Raw genomic sequence first — 23,130 nt, 5'->3', positions numbered from 1 at the left:
ACTGAGAACTACGAGATGGCCGCAAATTACAAACCGGCTGTTGAGCCAGAGATGAGGTGGTGGACGCGCAGAGTTCTGTCAACTGGAGGAAGAGAGGAGCAGGGTGGACCAAAGGTCCTAGTAATCACGCCGAGATCGCTATACGGCTGAGACCGCGCAACAAACCGGTACTATGGATACAGAAAAGTCAGATGGAAGGAAGATACGTAGAACGAGAGGCTGGAAGAGGAAAATGGTTCGGGTGAGCGAGAGAGAAAAGCCAAGCCGAATTAAACAGAAACCCGGCGACGTTATCCCTGAGAAATTATAAGTTACCGTAGTGACTAACTTATCCCTAGTCCATAGTCACCATTACACCATACTGTATGGGGGTCCCTCGCTAGGGACGGAAGACGGAATCTTTTTCACCAGAAAAAATCTTCTTCCCCTTTAAATTTAGTGGCGCGTGGCACTGGGAGCATCCACTTCCCTGACTGCGCCCACTAGTGCCACTCCCCATTGACCCGTTGACAATATTACCATTGCCTAATGACACCAGCTTTATTAGGGGGAGGATGGTGGGACGTATGGAGGAAAGGGGAGTATGGACTAGGAGTACTTAAGTCACTACGGTGAGTAACTTATAATTACTTCTACGTACGGTCCCCTTTCCACCATACTGTATGGGCGATTACAACTGAACTCGGAAGGATAGCTCAGGGGCAACGTGCTCGCCTTGTAAGCAAGACAACATGGAGCACCACATGTTCGATCCCCAGATCCCCAGGTCCGTGCTTAGAAACCTCTGGGTATAAAGCATGTTATAAATAACCTATCATATCATATCATATAATGTAGCCCCAGGACGGAGAGGTGGTGCTCCTTAAGAAAACAAGTTCCTTAATACTACCTGCCCGAATGCGCCGTTTGATCTGGAGCCGGCATCCAAACAGTAGTGCTTGCAGAAGGCGAAAGGAGTGGCCGCCCTGCTGATGACCTGGCATGGAACGTGCCACTGGAACTCGACTGCCATGGCCTTGGCTCTAATAGCGTGGGCATGCATGTTTGCCGGAAGCGGTTTGTGCTGCCCCTCACAAGCCTACTTGATGACCACGACCATCCACTTTTCTATAGAGGCCTTGGAAGACTAATATCCTGGCCATAAAGAGCCTCCGATTTGCAGAAGTTCTTAGTCCTGTCCAGATAGAATTTCAGAGTGAACCTGACATCCAGGTAGTGCAAGACCCTCTGAGCATCGCCCTTAGAATCCGCGAAGAAGGTAGGTAACACTATCTCCTCATTTAGATGAACTACTTTAGGCAAAAACACAGGATGCATTCTTAGAACAACCTTGTCTCTGTGAAAGGTAATGTAAGGTTCTGAAGACACTAGTGACTGGATTTTGCTGACCATGCATGCAGACGTAAGACCCACCTATAGAGCTGTCTTAATGGTGACTTGCATGTTGTCGGCGGACACCATTGGCTCAAAAGGCTTGTACGCCAAGGCGCCCAGCACTACGTTGAGGTCCCACACAGGGTGTAGCCTCTTGATAGGCGGGTAGAGCCTGGTGAGGCCCGCCAGCCGTCTTTTAACCACTGGGTTGGAGGATGAGAAGACCTCCTCCTCCGAGTTCTGGTAAAGTCCGATGGCCGCCAGATAGGTGCGCCATGTGTCTATCTGCCCCCCGAGTGTGCGATGTATGCAGAGAAGGATAGCACATCGTCCAACGTGCAAATAAGAGGATCAACTTCCTTTGATTCCACCCAGTGGCAAAACCTAGTCCATTTGCTCTTTGCTCTTGAACTGGCTCCTAGTAGCAATGCTTCTAGTAACCTGTATGATGTCTAGGTTAGCCTGCGACAGACGCAGATGCTTTAGTGTGACCTGCTCAGGAACCACGCTGCGAGGGCTAACTTCTACGGGCGTGGTGGATGACCCTGCCTCCCTGCTGTGATAGAAGATGAGTTGGGCGCAGTGCAAGGTGAATCAGAAGCTGGTCTGAGAGGCTGAGCAGTTCCGAGAACCATGGTCTCTTGCAGGCCACCACAGAACTATCAGAATGATGATGAGGTGTTGTGACTCATTTATCTTGCAGATCACCATGTGGACCAGGGCACTGGGAGGAAATGCATATGCGTTCATGCTGTCCCACTGTAGCTTTAAGGCATTGCCCAGGGAGCCTAGGCCCTGTGCCTGCCAGGACGCGAAATGTGGGCCCTTCCTGTTGTGCTGGGTGGTGACCAGATCCACCTGGGGTTGCCTCCATCTGCTGAAGATCCCCTGAAGGACCTAAAAGTTCAATTGCCACTCGTAATTATCCTCCCACAACCTGCAGGGCCTGTCCGCCTCCAGGATGGACTCCCCCTTGAGGTGGATCGCCATCGAGTGTATGTTGTTGACCAGAGCCCATTCCCTCATGCTTACTGCCAGGGTGCATAGAGGAGGAGACTTGGTGCCACCCTGCTTGTTGATGTAATACATGCTGGTGGAGTTGTCTGTTTGAATGAGGATCGTCTTGCCGCTGATGAGCGGCAGAAGGGCTTTGAGGCCAGCCAGATGGCCCTCAGCTCTAGCCAACTGATATGGGCCTCCTGTTCCTGAAGAGACCAAACTCTGTGGACAATGTGGTTGTCCAGGGTAACTCACCAGCCCTCCAAGGAAGAGTCTGTGGTGATGGTAACCTGCGGTGCTGGTTGACGGAATGGTCTGCCTATCCTCAAGTTGCAGTCCATGCTCCACCAGATAAGGTCCTGGGAGGAATGCTGAAAAGTTCAGCCTGGAACCCCACTCCTGACTCCATGAGGCTGCGAAGTGCAGCTGTAATCTTCAAATTTTGAGCCTTGTGTAAGGCACTGCCAGTAGACATGCTGCCATGATACCCAGGAGGTGCTGTTAACACCATGCTGAGGCCACCGCTCTGCTGAGAAAATGACTTGTGGCCCTCTTGATGGCTGTGATCTTGTCCTTGAAGGGAAAAACTCTCTTGGAGCTTGTGTCCCAGATGAGGCCCAGCAAAGCCAGACTCTGTGTCGGTTGCAGCTGCAACTTCTTTTGATTGATGAAAAATCCCAATTCTTGTAGCGTATTCATGAGCGTGTAGGAGGTGTGATGGACCGCCTGCGGGGGAACTCACCCTAACGAGCCAGTCGTCTAGGTACGAGTAGACATGGTGGCCCTGAGGAGGGCTGCCACTGCGTTCATCAGCCTGGTAAAGACCCTGGGGGCTGAACTGAGGCCAAAGGGTAGAACCTTGTTTGGGGAATGGAAGCCCATGATTCCTAACCCTCAGGAAGGATCGATGAGGCTGCCAAATCGGGACGTGTAGGTATGCGTCCTTAAGGTCCAGGGAGCACATCCAGTCTCCCCAGCACATTGTCTCCGCAATAAGCGCTGGCGTAACCATCTTGGAACTTTTGAAGAGGAAGGTAAAGGTTCAGGGTGGAAAGGTCCAACACAACTCTCAGGCCAGCTTGGTTCTTCTTGTGTATGGCAAAAATCCTGGAGTAGAAGCCCAAACCCCGATGGGAGGCTGGGACTTCTTTCACTGCCTGACTCTCTACGAGCGAGCGAATTTCCATCAACATAGTTGTCCCAATCTATGGGAGTGGATGGGAGCAGAGAGGAGAGGGAGGAACCAGAAGGCGGTAACCCGTGGACACTACTGATAGGATCCAAGGGTCAGCGAACCTTGTATGCCAATGATGTGTGTGCAGGACATGCCTGCCCCCCACCGGACACATGTGGACGCGGAGGGGAATGTCATGCCTTCTTTACCTCTGAGGCTGGGGCTGAGGAGGGGGACTGAAATAGTCCCTAATCCCCTGCCTTGTGTTTGCAGTGGTACTGACTCAGAGAATGATCCAGCTGCCTGGACCTTTGTTCCTGGAAGCCCTGGAACCCGCCGAATGCCTGCCTTTTGTCAGAATGCTGATGCATCTGGCTGTACGTCTTGGGCATGGACTTTGTGAGGATAGATAGGGACTTTGCAGTTTGGGAACTATTTTCTTCTTATCCAGCTCCTCATCAGTGTTGAATGAAAAAGATCCCCACCCTCGAATGGAAGTACCAATATGCGTTCCTAGATGTCCGAGTTGAACTTGGTTGCCCATAGCCAGGCGTCCTTCTCATGTCCATGATAATGCAGATGGCACGGCGCGAGGTGTCTATGTGCGCAACGGTGGACTCCATGATGTCCTGCGCCACCATTTTAGCTTTGCCAGCCGCGCCTTGTAGCGTGCCTGACTGTGCACCAGAAGTTCTGGAAGGAAGTCAGCTATTTTCCGCGAAAGCCTTAACAGCTGTGAGCATGACATCTACATTAGACTGACAAAGGTACAGTGAGGCATTGGAATAAATCTTCTTTCCATAAGCCTCCAAGATCTTCTCCTCCTTGCCTAGAAGCACCGAAGACCAGGTAGTCGAGGACGACTGGGGCTTGGAGTAGAGCGAGGCCACGGCAATCACAGACGAGTGTGGCTGAGGGTGTGCCGACAGCAAGAGTGGATCCCCCTCCAATTGAGTGTACGTGGAGTTGAGGCACCGATTGGTAGGCTGCGCCAAATGGGGTTTAAGCCATCCCTTTTTGCCCAAGGCGACAACGTCGTTTTGCATCGAGATCCCTGTTCTGGGCGCGGGGCATAGAGTGAAGACCTCGGCTAGGACCCCTGCCTCAGGTTGTTCAACCTTGGGTTGTGGAAGCCCCAAGTATTCGGCCAAACCTGCAAGTCGTTCATGGAAGGCCTTGGTTGATGATGGCGTGTCAGGGTCCTCCTCCTCATCAGTGTCCACCAGGGTGTCTGGCTGGTCTGGCGCAAGAGGAGTGCTGGCTGCCGAAGGCTGCAGGGTGGAGACCGAAGCCAGTGGCTGCTGTGGAGGCTGTTGTGGAACCGCCTGAACTGTAAGAGGCAGGGAAGTCAGAATCGAAGGATCCAGCATGGGCAGCTGGGGCTGCACAGGGGCTTGGGGTGCTGGAGTCATAGGAGGAATTACTATAGGCGCAGTCGGGGGGACTGGAGGCAGCATGTCACTGATCACATCCCGAAGGATGGCGCCCATCTGAGGGGACTTCATGAGCATAAGGAATTTCTCGAAAAATCTGTCTTCACAGGCTGGTGGGGTGGCAGGTGGTATTGACAGAGTAGCGGGTGGCTGCTGGGGCCTGTGCATACTGTGCCTTGTTGGTTGCGGGGTATACCTGCCCTGCGACACTGAAGGACAAGCTGTAGGGCACGTACCTGGCGAAGACCAGTCCCACCTGGACACCCAATCCCCTACCTGCTCCCCGAATGGGGGTGGTGTCGGTCAAGCAGCCATTTTGTCTGGCTGCATGCCACGTTCCCGAGTCGTGGTGCTTGCCTCACTGGGCCTGGTCTCTCGGCTGTGTAACTTGAGGCCTACCCTGCACCTCAGGACGAGGCCTGGTAGGCGTAGTGCCCTTAGCTGTGTTGCTGGCAGTGCTGCGTACAGGCGCCCCCTCAGACATTCGTCGGGTTCTAGGGTGTAGCCCCACGAGAGGACAACCACTAAAAGAACCTTGCGGTCCCTAAGCACTGTCTCCGGAAGAATCTAGCGACCCCTCAGCCTGGCGGCCGGGAGCTCAATGAGCCTTGGTATCTGTGCTGGTGTGAGAGCCTGCACGGTCCCTACCGCTCGGGCATGTCCTGGGAAAGGAGTCACCCTTGTGGGATGCGATTGGAAAAATGCGGCCCTACCTTGGGCCTTGACTTGACTCTGGAGGCGACTTCTTGAAGAGAGCTATCTCCACCAAGCTAACCTGTTCTTCAAAGCACGCAGTGGAAGTGCGTCACACGTGGTACAACCCTCCCAGCCGTGTTCGGGGCCAAGGCAGGAGAGGCAAAGAGCATGGGGTTCAGATGTAGGGAAGAGCCCCTCGCAGGCTGGACACCTGCTGAAGCCTGATGACGTCGACATGCGCCGGGCAGGAACGTAGCGCCATAGGACCGAGTACCTGATTAAAAACAAAAGACAGTATCTGGGGATGAGCGTGTGGAATTACAATGCTGAAGTCAAACCCAGGAGCGCTAGTGAAAGCGGTTCATTCCTGTCAACGCGGAAAAGAGGACTGAGGAGCGGCGCTGGTGAGCAGAGTCAGGGGAGCGCATGCTCCCAGGGCCACACCCCACGTGCCTCTAAATTTAAAGGGGAAGAAGATTCTTTCTGTTGAAAAATGTTCCATCTCCCGTCCCTAGTAAGGGACGCACATACAGTATGGAGGAAAGAGGACAGGACTAAGAAGAAAATCAGGTAACAGGGTAAACAGGAGATCTGGGAAGGAGACGGAAAATCATTAAATACATTTTCATACTTGTCCCAGCCAATATAATGAGAATATACCAGTGAGAAGGAGAAATTACTTACCTTCATGTTCTTTCTATGGATTCTTCTCCAGCAGATTCCTCATCTGATACATATCCTCACCCGGCTCTGCTGCTAAGAAACCTTTTTGACATGGGCTGTAGTGGACCTCGAATCTGCCAGCAATCGTCGATCCGTCTTGCGCAGTGCTTGACCATCGGCTACGAACGTGACGCCAGGTGTCGTATATATACCACGGCGCAACGCCCCGTACCTCAGTTCCACAATTTTTCCTCGTGCTCGATCATTGCAGAGGAAAACTATGGAAAAAAAGGTTAACCAGCCAGTTAAACTTAACATAGACAATATCCACATGGGATGCAAAACAACTATCTAGCAAGGCTTCCTAGTATGAGAAAAACAGTTTTTCTTTTTTTCCGGTAGGAAGACACGTGACTAGCCACATAGAAACGGTAACCTCGGGCAATCACCAGATGTCCCTTCACTTTAGATAGCTGCGCAACAACCACCAATGCTTTCTGAGCGTGGATGGATGGGAGGGATAATGAGGAATCTTCGAGAGAAGACTCCAAAGAAAGAACATTACAGTAAGTAATTTCTCCTTCAATGGAGTGGCGTTAGTCATGTGGCCAGGATCTATGCAAAAATCTTAGCGTCAGTGTTTATTAAGGATAGTGGCCTGTAGGAGCCACAATCTTCGGGGGGTTTTCCTGGTTTGAGCAGTGGAGTGATGACCGCGTCTCTGGTGGTTTCTGGTAGCTCCCCTTTTTCTAGGGCTTCTGTGCAGACGGCAAGTAGTTTGTGGGCGAGGAGTTGTGAGAACTCTTTATAAAAGTCTGCACCAAGGCCATCGGTGCCTGGGGCTTTCCCATTGGGCAATGCCTTTATGGATTTGGATATCTCTGCCTCAGTAATCAGGGTTTCTAGGTACTCCCTAGTGGCGTCTGATAGAAGTGTTGTTCGTATCTGGGTTAAATATTGATCTATCTCTTGGTCCGTGGCAGTGCTCTGTGGTGAGTAGAGGTGTTTATACAAGTCAAAAAATGCCCCCTCAAACTCTAATTGGTCTGTGGTCATAGTTCCATTGCTCCGTGTTATTCATCGAGTACTCGTTGGCCCTCTCGTTCCCCTCGTACCATCCTAGCCAAGAGTCTACCCGGGGATTCTTGTTCCCCATATCGCCTTGCTGCTGCGTGCCGATCAAAGTAGCAAATCTTGCGGTCAGCAGCTTCTCTAAATTCGTCCATCTTGTTTTTAATGTCTAGCCCCAGTTGCGTAGACGGTGTTTGTACGTACTGATTTTGTATATGGGCGATGTCTTTTTCCCGTCGCGATGTCACATCTCAGCTTGGCAAAGGTCTCAGTCTGGCACTCCTCTCTGAAGGGCTGAAAAAGCTGCCACGCCCCTGCAGAAGTGAGCACTCAGACCTGCAGGTACCCCTTTATCTGCTCTCTGTTAGCATTTGGTTATAAATAAAACAATCCAGCAGGAGATAGTTTGTTTTGCAACTGTACGCTCTAGTCTAGAGATGGAGAGAAAGCCACAAAGAGCTAATCATCCCTCCTGAACACGTTGGAAGACCTACTCCGCAAGAAACACGTCCCCCAATGCCTCCCACCAGGGGAAATTCCCTGGTGCAAAACTGTCTGCATTTTGCATTGTCCAATGTCGCTAACCAACCCACTGACAGGACATCTCCAAAATGAGCTCAGGGCAAATCTCCCACTCATGGGAAATCAAGTGCTGCCTGCTGAGAGCATCTGCCAACCCGCTCTCCAACCCTGCCAGATGTACTTCAGAGAAAGAGATACCATTCTCTAGTATCCAGAACCATACCTGGATGGCATCCCTGCACAGTAGCAGCAATGGCACTCCTCCCGGCTGGTTGAGGTAGTGCTTGGTCACTGTGTTGTCCGTTGGCACCAGAAGATGTTTCCCTCAAAAAAATACTGCTAACCCATTAGCTTCAGTCTGACCACTCCAAGCTCCAGCAGGTTGATATGCCAAAGACTCTTCTTCTGGGACCAATGACTGCTCACCTGAAGGTCCGCACAATGGGCTTCAGGACGCCTCTAAGAACCATTGTTGACCACCTGAACATTGGGCATGGAACTCAGCAGGCTACCCCCGCCAACATGATGGCCTTGTAGTTCCACTAGGCTAAGTCATCAGCGACCGACCCTGACCCATGGAGGGTATCTGACATCTCGCCCGGAATACTGCAACCATTGACTCCTGAGAAGCCAATGCAGGCATCTCATTCAGAACCTGGCCTTTGGCAACAGAAAAATGCAGGAGGCCATGAGGCCTAAGAGGAGGATGCCAGGAGACTGCTGGAAGTCTGGAAAAGATTGATCATTTATGCAATGCTGGAGACTCTTGCCTCATGGGGAAAAGCCTTCTCCTACCGAGTGTCTGCTACAATAAACTGGAGCCGGTGTAATCTGTGGTCTGCGAGTTCTTGAAATTCAGGGAGAAGCCCGGGCCTTGCAGCAGTACACAAGCGTCATTGAGGTGCCTCAAAGTTGCTCCGGGGATCGACTTGGATCATCCAGTTGTCCAAGTACGGGAATACAAACACTCCTGATCTCCTGAGGTGGGTCACCACCACTGCCATCAGCTTGGTGAAATCCCTGGGTGTGGGGGTCAGGTCGAAAGGGAGCACCTTGAACAGATGAGTCTCCCTGATGGCAAACCTCAGAAATTGCCTGTGCTTCGGGTGGATCGACATGTAGAAATAAGCGCCCTGAAGGTCTAGTGACATTAGCCAGTGCAGGTATTGAAAAGCTTGCAAATTTTCGCTCCATATCACCATCCTGAACTTGTCCTTCCTCAGAAACTTGTTCAAGGCTACGAGGTCCAGGATTGGACAGAGTGCTGAGCCTTTCTTGGGGACCAGAAAATAGCAAGAGTATCAGCTCAAACCTCTCTTCTTGGCTGCCACCTCCACCATTGCGCCCTTCAGCAGAAGAGCTTGTAGCTACCCCTGGAGCTCCAGTTCTGGTTGATGAGGGTAGCAGTGGTCTGTCCATAGGTCGCCTGACAAATGATGAACAGTACCCCAGTTCCACCAACTGGAGGACCAAGGCCGACTGGCCCTTCCAAGCATCTCTGACCCTAACAAGGTGAAAAAAGCTCTGTTGTCCCCATTTGCCTGTGGCTGCTATGTGCACCACGTAAAGGGCTATAACGCCTAAGCCTCATCCTTTGTAGCCAAAAGAGAAAGCCTCCTTAGTCGGCTGCTGCACTGCTGACCCCAGTGACTTAGGTGCTATTGTTGAGTCCTTGCATTTCTCCAGAGACACGTTTGCGTTCGGGCCAAACAGATGTTCCCCACTGAACGCAAAGGCGAAGCATTTCGCCTGGACATTTGGCGAAAAACCCAAACTCTGGCGATATGCGGCTCTGCACAGCACAGTGGATGTGCCAATGGACTGTCCGAAACAATCTGCTGCTTTGAGATCGGCCTGGAGTGCTTGACACACCATTTCCTTGCCATCGTTCCCTATGTCCAGAAAACCATCTCTAACCTCTCCCTATGGGAAATGGTCGACAGCTTCTGTAATAGTCTTCTACAGAGTGTGAGAGTTTTTGGCAAACGCACAGACGGCATTAATGGCCTTCAAAGCCATGCTTCCCAAGGCGAACACCTTCTTAGCTAAAGTGTCAACTTTCTTTGACTCTCTGTTGGCCAGGAAGATTGGACATCGAGATCAAGAGTTTCGAGTCTGCTGTCGCAGCCTGCACCACTAAGACTTCCAGGCTTGGATGTGCCATCAAAAACAGAAGGTCGCCCCTTGCCGGTTTATACTTTTTAGTAAGCTTGGCATTGACCACCAGCGTCAAACACAGATGATGTGACAACAAGCTCATGATCGGGTCCGCAATAGCCACGTTAAGTGACAAAGCGCGTTCCGTCTGCGGCCCTCTTTCGAGGATATCTGTCAACTCATTTTGTTGGAGCAGGCTTAGATGGAGCACTGAGAGTGATGACCACTCTCTCGACAGTCTTGCGGTCCTGGGCATTTGGGTACAGGGATGCTTGATGCAACTCGACATCAGGGGATGTGTCTAGCCTGCACCTGTCATGCAAACGATCTGCCATTTCCACTAGACCTGCATGGATGGCCTTGAAATCAGGCATAGGGTCTACATCCGGCCTTACCAGGGGGTCCATCCTGAAGATGATCGGGTCCCCTTCATTGTCGAAAATCTGAACGGATTCAAAGAAATATGAACCAGAGTCCGGCGTGTATACTTAGTCCCATGGTTGATCCGCCGAGAACGGACACCGGCACGGAAGCTGGCTTCCTTTGGACTGAGGTTGAGCTCAAGGGTGTTGGACCTCTGTTGGCCACCTTCGCACTAGACGACCCGGGTGCAGTCAGTGCCGAACTCGCCAGCGACATTGCGGCCTAAGCCGTACCCGCTGTGGTCTTCTCGAAGAACTGCATCATCTGCTTCTTGAACTCTTTTGATTCCTCCCTTAAAGGCCCCTTAGCAGTGTAGGACTTATCCCTTTCCCCAACGAGGCAGAGTGGCACCTGTGTCCGTGCTTCTTTTCCTCATGCGAGGAAGAGAAAGAAGAGTGATGGGACTCGCTACGAGAGTGCGATGGCTTCTTTGATTTTCTATGACGTCTATCTTCTTTTTCCTTCTCAGGTGTTGGTCCCTCATGTCTGAACCCAAGGACCTCATAGCCAGCGATTTGGAAGGGGGCCTTTCAAGCGCCAGTTTTGCTGAAAGCGCCTTTACCACATTTGGGTATATGGCCTAACAAGAACCGCATTGCTCGGTGTCATGCCAAGACAGCACACACAAATATTGTACGTAACCGTGAGGGACATCTTCGAGTTGCAGTCCTTGCAGCGCCTGAATCCTGATGGCTTGGACCCCAACATTCTTACAGAGGTAAAATTTGAATCGAAAATCATTTTGAGCCAAGTTCGTAACAGGGTACTGAGCACACTAAAGAAAGGAACTTAGGTAAGGGGTCGTAGTGCATTCCTTAAATACGTTGACCAACGTCCCACCCAGAGTCGAGGTGTGGTACAGTTGAGGCACAGGGAGGTTGAGAGACGACATGGAGCCGCACTATGCCCCCTGTCGAATGTTTCCGGCAGCTGACACCGGATGGGATAGCTATCAAGATGAGGAATCTGTGAGAGAATGCAATCCATTGAAGAAAATAATAATTATTATTGTTGTTCTTATTAGTGTTCTTATATGTCCTTTCATTCCAGATTCCTCCCAGTTCTAATGATTGTAATAACATGGGTTTCTATTACCCCATCTAATGGTACCCCATTTACCAACTTCAGAATGGAACATCCCTGCTGCTGGTTTCGAACTTGCAAAGGGCAGGCTTGTCCCATGTCAAAGACGATCACTTAACCCATAACCAATCCACCATGTAAAAAGAACAAAAGTAAAATTCCAATTTTTCTGAGGAGAGTACTCCTAACCTATATAGTCGAAGCCAGTTATAGCATGTTTGTAGATTTAAAGCAACAGCAGTTCTGCCTGCTCCATAAGTTAAACTGCAAGCATATTTTAAGTTGTTTCAGGATGCTGCTGCATCCTGTAGTCGCACTTCATTAATTTTGACAAAGGTCCTCCATGAAACTCTGCCAAAATTATATATTGCAACAAGGTGAAACAAACAAAGTCTTACTAAAAACCTCCCTATGAAAAGAAACAGATAGAACCTAGCCAATCATTAAGATGGGATATGCTCACTCATGGAATGCATACGTGTCAAGGGGTGGGCCTGAACAAGCATGTTTGCACCAACTATACTGTAGATTGGCACAGTTTTTAGAACTTTGTACTAGGGGCATGTGCTCCCAGATACTGATATCAACACAGAGCAACAAATAGTTCAATAATTGCAAACAAAGCTCATTTTTGTTTTAAAGGCAATACAAGTATATAGACACTATGTGGCAAGAAGCAAATGTTAGAAGTAAAAATGAAATGAACCTCAAATTTAACAATGCTAGAGATCTTGAGGATAAAGTACTACCTTTAGAAGTTTTTCAATCTGCTTTTCCAGTTCTTCAACACTTGCCGTCTCTTCATCATCATCATCCTATAAGCAGCAAATAAGCATTAATACATCTTTGTCTGAATTACAAAATATGTTACTTGCAAAATAAAAATAAAGAAGGCACACGCAAAGTTCCGAATGCTGTCACGATCAAGATTGTTACATTTCCTCATAATGAAGAAGTACCACACCTTCAATAATGTTTTTTTCTGATGGACACAAACTTTCAGCCTACAGATCCCCCATCTTTTCAAATATAACCAAGTGAAGATTGGATTTGGAAAACACTCAGAAAAACGTCAGTTAGACCAATTTAGATAAACTGGCCGGCAGAGGCCAACACACTAAAATCCAGCAAATATGCCACTTATCAAAAAAAACAAAATCACACAGCAATTAAACACGCAGCACTCCCTCGATCCTCAGAGCAGGAAATTCCCAGTCACAAAACCCTATACAAGGTCAAAGTAAGTACAACATAGTGACTTCTGCCATCCAAGGCACTGCAACACGGACAGAACAACAGAATTACAACACGAAAAAATACACTTTGCAAGTGCAAAGAGAGAAACACACTCACAAGAGAACTGTGCCAATAACCACACTCATGTGTGCAGGCGCACTATAAATGCCACATCATATCATACATATGGAGAGAGTAACTCGTGCTCCAAAGTTTCAGATGCCGGCAAGACACACAATCCATGAACATAACAGCTATCATAGCACTATGCCTTCATGTTAACTCACAATTCTCACTGGGGGCATTCATGCAGCTCCGTCCAGGAGGCTTGAACACCGAAACCTTTACTTCCAAGTTTTCTAGGACTGAAACTGGAATGACATGCATTACTTACCGTAATAGCATTTCTGATGTTTGTATCTGCTTAGATTCACATACTGTGCATATAGTCTTGACATCTAGTGGTAATCGCGGAGTATTGCATATTTCTTTCAAGGATCGAAAGAGGATGTCGACATGGGCGTGACTAACAGTATCCCTAACGTGACGTGTAGTGTACCCAAAAGCGCTTGTGCATCTAGATCCCTCCGATTGTGTTTTTTCTGCCGTGAGGGAGCCTTTTGGCCAGCTAAGTGAGTACAGAGAGAGAAGGTGTAAGATATCTATGTTCCTCCTACTCCATGAGGGGAGGAAGGGTGGGCGCATGTGAATCTAAGCAGTTACAATCATCACAAATGCTATAATGGTAAGTAATGCATGCCTTCTGATGCTTGTTAATCTGCTTAGAATCACATGCTGGGCATAGACTAGCGAGCAGTGCTCAGAGATGGTGGTGGGATGTGTGAAGGAACAGTAGCAAAGAGATGTCTTAGCACTGCTCGTCACACCTGAGAATCAGACGTAGAATCTGCATCTAGGCAATAGTGTTGTGTAAAAGTGTGTACATAACTCCAGGTTGCTGCTTTACAAATGGACTCAAGAGGAACATTTGCAATGAATGCTATGGTACTAGGTTGTGCTCTAGGCATGAAGGGTAGATCTCTCTTGGCAAGTGTGTAGCACAGTGTGATGCAGTTCACTATCCACCTTGAAATAGCTGATTTAGAGATAAGGTCCCCTTCTCTACCAGCTGCCACTGAAACAAAAAACTGGTTTGTATTTCTTAGTGGTGTTTTCTTTTCCAGGTAATAGTCAATGCTCTCCTCACACCTAGTGTGTGAAGGCTTCTTTCATCCACGTTAGTGGGGTTCTGGAAAAAGGTAGGTAGTTCTATGACTTGTTCACATGGAACTTTGAAATAAATGTATGCGCAAATCGTGGGTGAGTGCGCAGGAGCACCTTATCCTTGTGAATTGTGACAAATGGGTCTTGAACTGAAAGGGCTTGCAGTTCACCAACTCTCCTTATTGATGTGATTGCCACCAAGAAGGCAGTCTTGTAAGTGAGTGCTTTAAGGCTACGCATATGTTCAAAAGGAGGCCCCATTATTCTAATAAGTACAATGTTCAGGTCCCATCCGGGAGCTGGGTTGGAAATAGGGCGATGAATTCTCTTTACCCCCTCCATAAATGCCTTTATTACTTGGATTTTCCACGACAAGACTTTCTTCTGGGACGTGGTGTATGCTGAAAGTGCAGCTAATTGGACTTATAGGGAATGAAACACTAGGCCTGAATCTAGCATGTGAGTTAGGTAAAGGACAATATGTGTAGGTATGCATTCAATCGGATTGATACTCTTGCCATTGCACCAGATGACAAAGCGCTTCCATTTGTTGGAGTAGCAATGTCTGGTGTCAGGTTTTCGTCCTTCCGTGAGTATGTCCATACATCTTTGAGGGAGTTGGAGGTGTTCGAACTCTATGAGCTCAGGAGCCAGGCCACTAAGTTGAGAGTTTGAGGGCATGGATGAAGTGTTTCCCCCCTGTCCTGTGACAGCATATTTTAGGGGCATGGCAGCTTTCTAAGAGCGTTTACTGACATTGCCATGAGATTCAGAGCCGCTAGAGCGCTAGGGGACCACTCTGGTGGTGATAGTGCGCGGTACAAATGTCCTTTAACATTAAAATTAACACAGGATAACCAAGGTTGGTGGGCTCACATCGGGGCCACCAGAATCATAGTGACTGGCTCTTGGTGCATCTTGTGCACTATCTTGTTGAGTAGGGGAGTAGGGGGGATGGGGATGGAAGCATAGACAAGTTTCCCTGACCATGTTATCCAGAAAATGTTCCCCTTGGAGCGGTTCTGCGGGTACCTGGAGGTGTAATCTGGACACTGTGCGTTCTCCAGAGTTCCTAATAGGTCGATCTCTGGGAAGCCACAGTTTGTGAAGATGTTGCAAACGATATCTGCATGTAATTGCCACTGGTACTCTACGGGTAATGGGAAGTCTCTGCTGAGAACATCCGCCAAAAGATTGAGTTCCCCTGGAACGTGTTGTGACAGGAGGAAAATCTTGTGTTTGAGAGCCCATTTCCATATGTTCTATGACAGTTTGGATAGTCCTGGAGATGGAGCGTCCCCTTGTTTGTTTAGGTAGAACATGACCATAATACTGTCCGAAGACTACGTCCGTCTTCCCCTAGAGGTGTGTTCGGAATGCGTGCAGGGCCTTGAACACTGCTAGCAGTTCCAACAGGTTTATGTGGTTGGTTGCGAAACGCTGTGCGGGCGTCTGATGAAGGAGGTGAGCCCCACACCCCGTCAGAGATGAAACTGTGGTGAGAGTGGCTTCTACTGCGGGAGTGGTGAAGGTCTTCACCTGCACAAGGTTTTCCCTTGACCACCACTGCAGTGACAGAACGAGGGCTGGCGAGACAACCACTAGATCGTCCCATTGTCCGCTGGCCTGACACCATTGGCTCGAGACCCACTCTTGCATGGGGCGCATGCGCAGAAGTGCGTGTGGAACGAGGTAGATGCAGGAGGAAATCATCCCTAACAGTTGCATGGAGTTGCGTACGGTCACCTCGCGATTGGCTACATAGTGAGGGATCTGGAACAGCATGTTTTGAACCCTCTCGTTGGAGGGAAAGACAAGACCGTCCTTGGTCTGAATTAGAGCCCCCTGAAACTGCTTGAATTGGCTGGGGTCTAGGCTGGACATTTTCGTGTCGATCGAAAACCCTAGACTGAAGAGATCTACCGTCTTCTGGGTATTTGTCAGGCATGTTCTGTACGAATCCCCTGTTATAAGCCAGTCATCAAGGTAAGGGTAGACTGGTATGGACTACCTGCGCAGGTGAGCAGCTACTACCACCAGTATATTTGTGAACACACGTGGAGCTGAGGCATTGCTGAAGGGAAGGACCTTGAACTGGTAGGGCTTGTCCTCTTTCATGACCCGTAGGTACTTTCTGTGTGCTGGCAACATTGAAATATGAAATTCTGCATCTTTCATGTCCAATGTTGCCATGTAACAGCTCTGCACCAGCAGCGGGATTAGTTCCTGCAATGTTGTCATTCTGAACTTTTGCGGTTTGACATACTTGTTGGCCCAGCACAAGTCTGACACAGGACGCATGGTGAGATCCTTTTTTGGGTACAAGGAAGTGAACTGAATAAATACCCTTGTTTACCTTATGAATGGGAACGACTTCTATGGCGCCCTTTTCCTGAAGGATAAGCACCTCTTCCAACAGGATTTGCAGGTGTGCTGGTGATAGGCGTCTGCTCTTTCGTTGATGGTATCGAGGTGGCCGGTGGGATTCGATACAATAACCGTGGGTGCCGGTCTTGAGCACCCACTGGTCTGATGTGACCCCCCTCCCATGCGTGAATGGTGACAGCCGTCCCCCGGCACAGAGAGGCACGGCAGAGAACCCGGACTGACGAGTCATTTTGATGCAGAGGCCGGGGAGCCTCTTGGTGTGGACTTTCTGCCTCTACCCTTGCCTCTGTGCTGCCCCCTTTGCTAGTATAGGCTGCTGGCAGCTGAACCTTGTCCGTAGGACCATGGGGTACCTCCTGCGCCATACTGTCTCTATGGAGATCGGGAGAAGGACTGACCCTGAAAAGAACAAGAGTTTGCACCTCCCCGCTGTTGAAAAAGGTTTAGCTGGGATATGATTGAGAGATTTTAGTGTCTCATTCTCTTTTTTCGCTGTTTCCAAGGCGTCAACCACAGCCTTACCCAACAAGTTTGACTCTTTCATGGGTTTATTTATCAAGGATGCCTGAGCCTCCGGCTTAAAACCTGAATTCTTTAGCCAGGCGTGCCGCTTGAGGAGAGTTCCTTGTGCCAGAGTGCTTCCCGCCGTCTTTGCAGCGTCTAGCGTGTTTTTAAGAATGTTGTGGGTCAGCTGCCTTCCCTCAGAGATGACCGCCAGTAGGCGTGATCGCTTGGGTTCAGAGACCTACTGGAGGCCTTCTTGAAGCAGTTTCCACTGCACAGCACTATAACTCTGGAGAATAGTATTATTTGCAATTCTGGTAGAATATGCAACCGACGTGGTGATACGCTTGCCAAGGTCATAGAGTTTCTTGCCGTCTTTATTGGGGGAGCCGTTGCCCTAGACAGTGGCACCCCAGACCTCTTTCTGGTGATTGTAACATCCAAGGAGTCTGGTGTGGCATACCCCCGAATGTACATAGGGTTATATGAAGAGGAGCAAAACAGTTTCTCTACCCAAGGGTTGACAGCCCTTGTAAGGGAAGGGACAGTAAGGAAGGTGCAAGGTGCTTCTTAATGGAATTCAGCAGAGGAATAGCTTGACTTGTGGGAGGTTTCTCCTTAAGAATGTCCTCAACATAATCAGAGTCCTGAACAACCTCCTGTGTGGCGATTTCAAAGCGGTCTGCGGCCCTCTTCATCATGGCATTGAATGCCATTTGGTCATCAATTGGCGATGGTTGCCTCTGTTGAGGCGAGCAAGGCGGGTCCAGATAAATGATGTCTGGGTCAGGGGTAGGAGTGGGTGAGAGCCAAGGCCTTTCATCTGCCGGTTGATATTGTCCCCACTCTGGGCACTGATCAGTTGTGTCCTGGCCAAAAGGATTACCCTCATGACTATAAGGATCATTGTATGTTTCCTCTGGCTCAGAAAACTCAAATACCTCTTCCTGATGAGTTTGTGTTTGAATTGGGAGCTTCTGCAGCTTTGGTAGAATGGGGCAGGAGTCCTCCTCCCTTGCTCTCTTGGGAGTAATGAACCTTTCAGAAAAGTCTATGAATTGTGACAGTTTGTCCATGTTTGTCCATGTAATTTTCAAACCTCTCTCTAGACCACAGGGATTAAGCAGAGATGTCTGGAGGAGGGAAAGACACCTCAGAGGGAGAGGATTTACCAGTTAAAGCCCTAGAGAGGGGCTGGGGCTTGCGGAGTACTTCTCTCGACGAGAGGGGGTACTTTTAGGTCATTCCTGCGCCGAAACAATAGCTGCAAGACTCTTGCGTAACTTCCTGTAGGCGTCGTCACGGTTATCGGTGCCACCGAAACCTAAGGAGCTGACATGCTCTTAGACAGCGTGTCGAAGTTCATGTGCTTTTTTGATGAGACGTCCTAATGAGTGGAATGCCCGGTCGCATGCCGAGAAGACGGATGCAGGGGGCGCCGGACCACGAGGATCGGAGGGCACTGTTGAAGTCTTCAGCGGGCCTGTTGGCGTTTGGTGCTTCTTTGAAGTGTCTGTCCAGGAAGCTCTGGGGTTGTGTGCTTATCCTTGGGTGGTGCCTGTGTGCCCCTGTCGCCGGGGTGTGAACGCCCCATAACAATAAAACCAGACATTCCGCCGAAAGGTCTATGGCCTCCAGGTCGAAGCCATGGCTGCCGCTAGAGTCCTTGTCATCCGAGGCGACGATGCCAACGGGGGGACCACTTCGGTCTGCATCGCGTTGGCCGGCCACCGTTTTGTCCACCTATCTTTTAACGTTTTAGGATGAAAGAGTTCAGGATTGCCCATCGTGGTCACGAGGTAAGCACCTATTGAATCTGCGATGAGTGTCCTTTCAGCTGTATTTTCCGTTGCAAGATGGACAAAACTTAAATGGAGTCCTCTCCATAGTAGAGGTGAAATGCAGCAGCCAGACCAGAAAAGGAAAGAGGGGAAGAGGAAATGCATTCTCAGAAAGAATCAACCCAGGGCCCTACTCTCCCTACTGTAAGGGTCTGGTCTGGCTGCAGGGCCGAGGCCACGCGGTCGACAGAATCAACGGTCACGCGGTGCACCAGTCGCCGAACAGCAGTTGGATGTCGTCAGCATAGGTATCCACAAAGTAGTTGTCGAAGAGGAGTCAAAGACTAAGCAACCTTCGGTCGTGGGACGACGAATATCAACTCTGATAAGCTCTGCAAAAGGTGACCAACTAGTTGGGTGGAAAAATAAAATCTGAGGGACCTCAACGCACGAGGGATTTTGGGTACACTACACGTCACGGATAGTGTTACAGTTACACCCATGTCGACGTCCCCTTTCGATTCCTCGAATAAAGATGCAATACTCTGTGATTACCACAAGATGACTGACTATATGCACAGCATGTGACTCTAAGCAGATTAAGAAGCACCAGAAACTAAATTATCACCTTAGACAATATATGGAGGGAGATATGCGCCCAGAGTAACAAGTGCCCAGGGACACTTGTGAGAAAACACTTGGTATTGTGCCGGAGCCACAAAGAATAGTGCATTCAAAAGCACAGTTGCTGACACCACACATAGAAAAGACCATACAGAGGATATGATTACATACAAAAGAGCAAGGACACAATGACTTATTCAAAACAATTCTCACATGTAGGAAAACATAAAAGCAATTAATTGCAACATACAATAGACACACTGGCAGCAGACTGAAGGATCTTGGACTGCGACATAACACATATAGGCCTACCAAGTCGAGATGGCCACGTACCAACAGACGTCCCAGTGCCCATTGGAGCTGAGGTAACCTCTCAACACACTCCTGTTGAACCATTGTTAAGACAAAATTCTGATTTTTGGGGATTCCAGGGTCACTTTTTAGGACACCTCACTGTTTTGCTTTTCCCCCTTAATTTTTTGTTATCAATAACTTATTTTTGGTAGCCAGAAGGACTTCTCCAGAAGCCCCCCGCCCATTATAAGCCTTTTGACCTTATTTAGGGTACTGTGACAGGGTCAAGAAACTGAAATGGTCAGGAGGGAATGGGGACCCCCCCCTCAATCTGGGGTGGGAGGCCTATCAGGGTCTTTACCAGATCCAGTCCTGCCCCAGAGGCAAGGTGTGGGAGATGGGAAGGCCCCAGTCTCTCTCCCTTCTACCTGTGCCTGCATGACTGAACCGATTACCACATTTTATTGCCCGATACTTGCATTGCATAATGCTGCCCAGTTTCTTTCTATTTGTCCTGTAGGGCAGTGTTATGAAAGTGTTTTTTGTTGCTGCTTTCCCTACATGAACATCTATGCAACCCCCCCCCACCAATATTTTGCAGAGTTGTACCTTTCCTTAGTTTTGGAGGCAAATGAAGGTGTTTTACTTCACTTGCCTTGTTAAGCTCATCATTTTTGAGGGCACTGATCAGTTCACCATTGTGAAATTCTGTTTATTTTGCACCCTTCACCTTACAGTGAAGCGAGGTATGGATACTTTGTGTCCCTATAACTTTGATTTTGGTTACTTTGTGGTTACTTGCATGATGTGTACAGGACAGCCTGGTGTTTCTTTATATTCTCACATGCACTTTTGCATTTTACTGCTTAATGCCTTTTAGGATAATATCTTTTAGAGTCCCATATCCTATAAAACTGCTGTGCCACATCATTTTCCGACGTCCTTTGGTCAGCTTGCATTTTGGCCTTTTCCCTGCCCTCCAAGCACCGGGACAAAGCAGCAGTATGTTTGTGGCCAGATGTGCGAGCTCAGACTGTATGATCCTAGTCCACATCAATGCCAAAATGTGTCTGTTCCTGGGCAGATGTGGTCGGAGGCTCTCTTCTTCCCCTTTAAACTTAGAGGTGCGCTGGGATGCGGCACTGGGACCATGGGCTGCCCGGCTCCGCCCTCCGGCGCCACACCTCAGTCCCCATAGACGCATCGACAATAGATTAACATTGCCTAATGACACCAGTTGCATTGGGGGGGGATGGTGTGATGTATGGAGGAAAGGAGACTAAGGACTAAGTGTATGTTAGTCACTACGGTGAGTAACTTATAATTACTATTACGTCCCGTCTCCTTTCCTCCACACTGCATGGGAGATTACAACTGAGTGTAGCCCCACGGTGGAGAGGAGACCCTCCTTAAGCAAACAGGGTTCTAAGATCCTCCTGTCCGAAAGTCGTGACCTGATCTAGAGCCGGCATCCAAACAGTAGTGCTTGCAGATGGCCGAAGGGATGGCCCATGTGACCGCCCTGCTTATGACTTGCCGGGGGACATGCCTCTGGAATGTGATGGCCGTTGCCTTGGCTCTGACCCTGTGGGTGTGCATGTTGGCCGGAAGTGGCTTATGCTGTCCCTCGTAAGCTTCTTTGATGGCCGACGAGACCATCCAACGGCTATGGAGGCCTTGGAGGCCTGATATCCCGGTCTTGATCCGCCGAAGATGATGAAAAGTGCAGTCCTTGGTCCTGTCCAAATAGAATTTCAGGACACACCTGACACTGAGGCAGTGCAGAACTCTCTGAGCCTAGTCTTTGGGCTTAGCAAAAAACATAGGCAGCACTATTTCTTCGTTTAGATAGAATGCGGAAGGCACCTAGGTAGGAATGCTGGGTGTGTCCGCAGGAATACTTTATCTCTGTGAAACAAAGTGTAGGGCTCTGAGTTGACCATCACCTGGATTTCGCTTATCCTGTGAGGTGAGGCCGACTAGCAAGGCCTTCTTAATGGTGACCTCCCTGATGTCCGCAGACACCATTGCTCAAATGGTTTGTGCACCAGGGCACCCAAAACTATATTGAGGTCCCACACAGGGTGTGGCCTCTTGATGGGCAGGAGTGGGACCGTTTCTTCTTCCACCTATGTTCTTCGTCAGGGGTGTACCCCTCAGTTTTGGCCTCCGAAGATCGAAACGTCAATTGTGCCAGTGATTTTGAGGGCAGTCGACCCAGAGCGAGTTTTGCAGCTCGATCGCGTAGGGATTGGGGTTGCCGTCAGCCCTGTGACCCGTGACGTGGCACCAGTGACAACTCGTGTGGGCCAGTGATCGACATCTTGGTGCCACAATCGGAACACCGCTTGAAACCCGATACCTAAACGATCGACATCTCACATCGCGGATTGAAAAAAGTACAACGTTTTCTGTGAACTGAGGTTGGGGCGTAATGACGTGGTATTTATATGAGGCCTGACGTCACGCCGTGAGCCGACGACCAGACGCCGTGCAAGACGGATTAGACGGTCGAGTCTCTCTACGCCCCCTGTTGAAAATGTTCCCAGCAGAGCTGGGGGGTATATCTATCACATACAGAATCTGTGGGGGAAAGGAAATTTCTCTGAATGGTTAACTGCTTTCCAATTTGCTTGTGAAGTACAAGATGCTGTTGGGACTGATACAATTGTTTGGCTTCTCAGCAGGCCTGCTCAGAGTGGGCGCAGCCAATACGGAGTTCCCTAAAGCTGATAGAAAAGATTTCAACAAACAGGTTCTGCTCTTGAAGTTTAGAAGACTTCTGTTCAATACCTAAAGAGGTCAAGGGACCCCAAAAAGAAGTTGAATGTCACTTGGGTCGCTTATGTGAATGAGTCATTGAAAAACATATGTGGGGCAGTTGAAGGTCATAAGGTAACCACTTTCCTTGTCATGCTCGAGCACATTTGTGCTTCTTGTTCCCAAAAGCGTAAGCATCATTTACATAGTACCAAGGAGTTACATCCTAAAAAGCTTGCTATTGCTGCTCACCTCTGGGTTTTCCACAGTGTGTCCCATGAGGACAAGAAGTTCCTCCTAAGTCTGAGAAGGAGAAAAATCAGAAAGAAAAAGATAACTGTATCCTATAAGGCACACAACAAGCATAAGGAGATAAACCACCTGGAGATCATCCGAAGAGTAGTGGCACTCCTTATCCCAAATAAGAGCTGAGTCACCATAAGTCTCCCTACTTTCACAGATCCACAGGATCTTATGTCATCTTTGGAGCAGGTGAACATGTATAGGGGGACCCGAGATGCAAGGGTAAAACCTTGGGAGTCCACTCTGTGAATCTGGCTTTCTGTTATGATGAGACTCTGTGCCAGTTGAACAGTGGTGGATTCCACACTGGTAAACCCAGATGAGCGTGTCAGAGCTCCTCGGAGGGCCACCAAATCGCCTGATGGTCTCTCTCATATGTTCCCAGTAACAGCTGTTACTTTAGCAATAAATGGAGGAGTAT

At 49.3% G+C, this 23,130-nt stretch overlaps 1 protein-coding gene across 16 annotated transcripts in view; it reads right to left on the bottom strand.

The window, feature by feature from the left end:
• BAZ2B (bromodomain adjacent to zinc finger domain 2B) overlaps positions 1 to 23,130 on the bottom strand; it is a 2,602,315-nt gene that overhangs the window by 794,199 nt on the left and 1,784,986 nt on the right. For all 16 annotated transcript variants that reach the window (XM_069616356.1, XM_069616365.1, XM_069616369.1 and 13 more), the window contains one exon: positions 12,345 to 12,410. In XM_069616356.1, the coding sequence (XP_069472457.1) occupies positions 12,345 to 12,410 (66 nt within the window). The remainder of the gene's footprint in view (positions 1 to 12,344; positions 12,411 to 23,130) is intronic.

Source organism: Ambystoma mexicanum, chromosome 9 (assembly GCF_040938575.1).
Source record: "Ambystoma mexicanum isolate Mex_15411 chromosome 9, UKY_AmexF1_1, whole genome shotgun sequence".
Taxonomy (NCBI): domain Eukaryota; kingdom Metazoa; phylum Chordata; class Amphibia; order Caudata; family Ambystomatidae; genus Ambystoma; species Ambystoma mexicanum.
This window is presented reverse-complemented; position numbering and strand designations above follow the sequence as displayed.